The sequence below is a fragment of the Trypanosoma grayi genome (genome assembly GCF_000691245.1).
Source record: "Trypanosoma grayi strain ANR4 Tgr_1013_V1, whole genome shotgun sequence".
NCBI lineage: Eukaryota > Euglenozoa > Kinetoplastea > Trypanosomatida > Trypanosomatidae > Trypanosoma > Trypanosoma grayi.
Window position 1 is genome coordinate 1 of NW_008826632.1, and position 4,021 is coordinate 4,021.

The 4,021-nt window shown below is 52.7% G+C and overlaps 3 protein-coding genes across 3 annotated transcripts; all 3 read left to right on the forward strand.

Moving 5' to 3' along the window:
* Positions 1 to 195: 195 nt before the first annotated feature.
* Positions 196 to 873, forward strand: DQ04_10131000 (hypothetical protein; the record flags this gene model as incomplete). The annotated part of the gene is made up of 1 exon (XM_009316156.1): positions 196 to 873. The coding sequence occupies one exon, from the start codon at positions 196 to 198 to the stop codon at positions 871 to 873; it is 678 nt and encodes a 225-aa protein (XP_009314431.1).
* A 426-nt stretch (positions 874 to 1,299) lies between these two features.
* On the forward strand, positions 1,300 to 2,535 carry DQ04_10131010 (hypothetical protein; the record flags this gene model as incomplete). Its single annotated transcript, XM_009316157.1, has 1 exon — positions 1,300 to 2,535. One exon carries the CDS (start codon positions 1,300 to 1,302, stop codon positions 2,533 to 2,535), a length of 1,236 nt encoding a protein of 411 aa, XP_009314432.1.
* Positions 2,536 to 2,934: 399 nt separating this feature from the next.
* Positions 2,935 to 3,729, forward strand: DQ04_10131020 (hypothetical protein; the record flags this gene model as incomplete). The annotated part of the gene is made up of 1 exon (XM_009316158.1): positions 2,935 to 3,729. The coding sequence occupies one exon, from the start codon at positions 2,935 to 2,937 to the stop codon at positions 3,727 to 3,729; it is 795 nt and encodes a 264-aa protein (XP_009314433.1).
* Between the last annotated feature and the right edge of the window lie 292 nt (positions 3,730 to 4,021).

Here is a 4,021-nt window from a genome sequence, read left to right on the forward strand (position 1 = left end):
CAGTCGATACGGCCACGACAGAAAGTAAAGCAGCTACTGATGCAATGGAGGGGGTGAAAGAAGCTGTCAAAGAGATTCAAGGCCTGCAAGCGACACAGGGTGGAAATAACGAACCACTAAGTAACGCTGACAAGTTGGACAAAGCTAAAAAGGCGGCGGACAGAGCTCGGATTTATATGGAAACAGCACAGGATAATGCTAAAAGAGCGGAAGAGGCCGCCCGTGATGCCGAAAAAAAAGAGGAATACTGCAAAGACCAAGGCTGCGAAGAGACTGTCCGGGGGACCTTCTGGACAAAGAACAACAACAGTACCGCGAGACCGCCAGAAGCTACGACAAAAGAGTTCCGAAGTTAAGAACCCACAGCAAGAGACTGGTCATTTAGTTGAGCGTGCCGCAGCTGCTCATAGCGAGGGCCAGCGAGGCGAGTTCGTTGCAGGCACTGAGAACCAAGATGGCAATAATCAGCCCTCTGATGGCAAACAATCACATGAAGCTCCGTCTCAGAGCGAAGCCAAGCATGCAGTGGAAGAACAGAGAAGCAAAGAGGGTTCTTTGGCAGAGAATACCGATGCAACAAAAACGGATACGGGAGACGGTGAGACATCGAATGCTGCAGCAGCAGAGTCCAGCGAGTCTGGTGGAGCAGTGGCGGACCCTGCAAGCGAGGGCCACGCCGATGGGCAGAGTGCGCAGGGGCCTGCCGGAGGCGAAGGCACACCTGAGACTGCAGCGGGGCCCACACACAACGCCCAGTCGATTGGTGCGGGCATCAGCAGTGATGTGGGGGCGGACGGCAGCGACACTCACACGTTGGTGTGTGCCCCACTGCTGCTGGCGGTGCTGGCTACGCTGGCCTGCGGTGCTGTGTGATGAGCAGTGGAGCCACGGGGTGACGACGGATACCCCTTAATTCTGGTTTGCTTTCTCTGTTGGCTTTTTGAGCAACTAAAACATATTGCTTCTTTTCATCACTTCCATAAACTGGGCTCGGTGCCCCATCTTCTGCCGTCAACCGGATGCAACACATGCACCCACACATATACACATGCATGGGCAATAATATCATAGGCACAACTCCTTCTTTTTTGTTTCGGAGTGTATGGTTTTTTTTTTCTGTGGGGCTATGGGCTTGTCCCTTAATTCATTGTTTTTCTTCTTTTACTGGTTTACTGGTTGACTTTGGTTGGTGCTCTGCTGTGCCTTCTCACTGTGTGTGTGTGTGTGTCTAACTGTCCGTCATCTCTCTTTCTCCCTCCCTTTTCTCCGCCCCGCAGACCAGCGACCTGAAGCGAAGTAATGATGGTGACGGTGCGCCACGTGCTGTTTGTGCTTTCCCTCGCGCTGTGCTGCGCCTGCGGGTGCGTGGCGGCGGCGCAGCAGCCTCAGGTACTGAATGAAGGTGAGGAAGGGGCAAGGAAGACCATAGCAGACTCTTTATCGAAAGCACAACGTGCCTTAGAGGAGGTAAGGAACGAATTTAAAAAAGCGGAGAAGGCAGTGCAGGATGCTACGGCGGCACAGGAGGCAATTGAGGGGATGGGCAACCAAGGAAGTGAAAACTGGGATGCTAAAGAAGCGGTGGAAAGAGCCAAAGGTAGTCAACAACAGGTTGCTGCTGCAGTCTCCGCGGTGGACGCACACGTCAAAGCGATTGAAGTCTTACGTGACCAAGGTGTGGGAGGTGCTGAAACAAGTGTAACTAAAGAACGATTGGAAAAGGCGAAAACGGAAGCAGAAAATGCACAGTCTCTTGTTCAACAAGCAAAGGATGATGCTGGAGATGCGGAAAAGGCAGCAAGTGATGCTGAAAAAGCGAGGAATACTGCAACGAAAACGGCTGCTAAGAAACCGTCTAAGCCACGCCATAATCGAGGATCAACAAGGCAGCGAGATCACCAGAGGCCTAAACAACCGAGGTCCACGGCTAACAACCCACAGCAAGACGCTGGTGAATTTGGTAAGCATGCCGCAGATGCTGGTACGAGGAACTCGCAAGACGGGTTTGTTGCAGACGATGGGAAGCAAGGTGTTAAGGAACGGCTCCCTGATAGCAAACAATCACATGAAGCTCCGTCTCAGAGCGAAGCCAAGCATGCAGTGGAAGAAAAGAGAAGCAAAGAGGGTTCTGTGGCAGAGAATACCGATGCAACAAAAATGGATGCAGAGGGCGGTGAAACATCGAATGCTGCAGAAGCAGAATCCAGCGAGTCTGGTGGAACAGCGTCGGTGCCTGCAAGCGAGGGCCCCGCCAATGGGCAGAGTGCGCAGGGGCCTGCCGGAGGCGAAGGCACACCTGAGACTGCAGCGGGGTTTACACACAACGCCCAGTCGATTGGTGCGGGCATCAGCAGTGATGTGGGGGCGGACGGCAGCGACACTCACACGTTGGTGTGTGCCCCACTGCTGCTGGTGGTGCTGGCTACGCTGGCCTGCGGTGCTGTNTCACACGTTGGTGTGTGCCCCACTGCTGCTGGTGGTGCTGGCTACGCTGGCCTGCGGTGCTGTGTGATGAGCAGTGGAGCCACGGGGTGACGACGGATACCCCTTAATTCTGGTTTGCTTTCTTTGTTGGCTTTTTCGAGCAACTAAAACATATTGCTTCTTTTCATCACTTCCATAAACTGGGCTCGGTGCCCCATCTTCTGCCGTCAACCGGATGCAACACATGCACCCACACATATACACATGCATGGGCAATAATATCATAGGCACAACTCCTTCTTTTTTGTTTCGGAGTGTATGGATTTTTTTTTCTGTGGGGCTATGGGCTTGTCCCTTAATTCATTGTTTTTCTTTTACTGCTTTACTGGTTGACTTTGGTTGGTGCTCTGCTGTGCCTTCTCACTGTGTGTCTGTGTGTGTCTAACTGTCCGTCACCCCTCTCTCTCTCCCTTTTCTCCGCCGCGCAGACCAGCGACCTGAAGTGAAGTAATGACGGTGACGGTGCGCCACGTGCTGTTTGTGCTTTCCCTCGCCCTGTGCTGCGCCTGCGGGTGCGTGGCGGCGGTGCAGCAGAATGAGGTGCCTGGCATCAGAGCCCAACTGCCCTCGCCGCTGCAGCCTCAGTTACTGAGTGACATTGATGTGCCTGCAGAATATACCGCCGAGAAAATAAGAAGTGAAGCTGACGAGGGAATGAAAGTGATCCAAGAGGCTTTGAAGAGGGCACAGCAGGCCTCAGCTGAGGCTACGCGGCTGTATAAAAAAGCGAGTGGCCGTATTAATGCCGCAGAGACTAAGAGTTCTGGCGGTAGTGGAGGAACAGCTGATTCGCTTGAGGCACGCAGGGCGCGAGATGTGCTCTACCCTGCCCACTCTGCGAAGAGAGCCGTCGATCGTGAATTCGGATCGTTGCAGGAAATCAATACAGTTTCGAAGTTGGCGCACGACAAGGTATTAGCCGACCTGAACAAAGGGGAGGCGAAACGTGAGGAGGCGTTTATCCAAATGGAGACAATCCAGTCTTCCGAGTGGACCGCTATTAAAAAAGCTAACATTGTTCTGCACAATGCTGGGATCGTTGTGGATGTATCGTTGAGTGCACTTAAGGAGCTGAGCATTACTGAAGTCGCCAAGCCACTCCCTGATGTGATGGTGCCGCGCGTTATAAAGATGCAACCCGACGTGCCTGGCTCTGCTGATATGGCGGGACGGGACGGCGCTGGGTTTCACATGTGGGTTTGCGCATCCCTGTTTCTTGTGGTTGCGGCATACGCTGCCGTGTGATTAGCCGTGCGTCCCTGAGACTACGCTGAATCCCTATTAATTACATCTTGCTTTGTGAACGGGGTTCTTATCTTCTTTTTTTCTTTTCTAATTGCTGTCCCTCTGCGGACACAATGCCACATCCTCTGCCTTCGACAGAATAATGTACGTGCACCCATGTACTCGTGCAGGGCTGTCGGATCAATGCGCATTGCCGTTTCCTCTTTGTTTTGGGATTTTTTTTTCTGTGGCACTATGGGCCTTTCTCCTAATTCATTGTTTTTTTCTTCTTTTACTGGTTTACTTTGGGTTG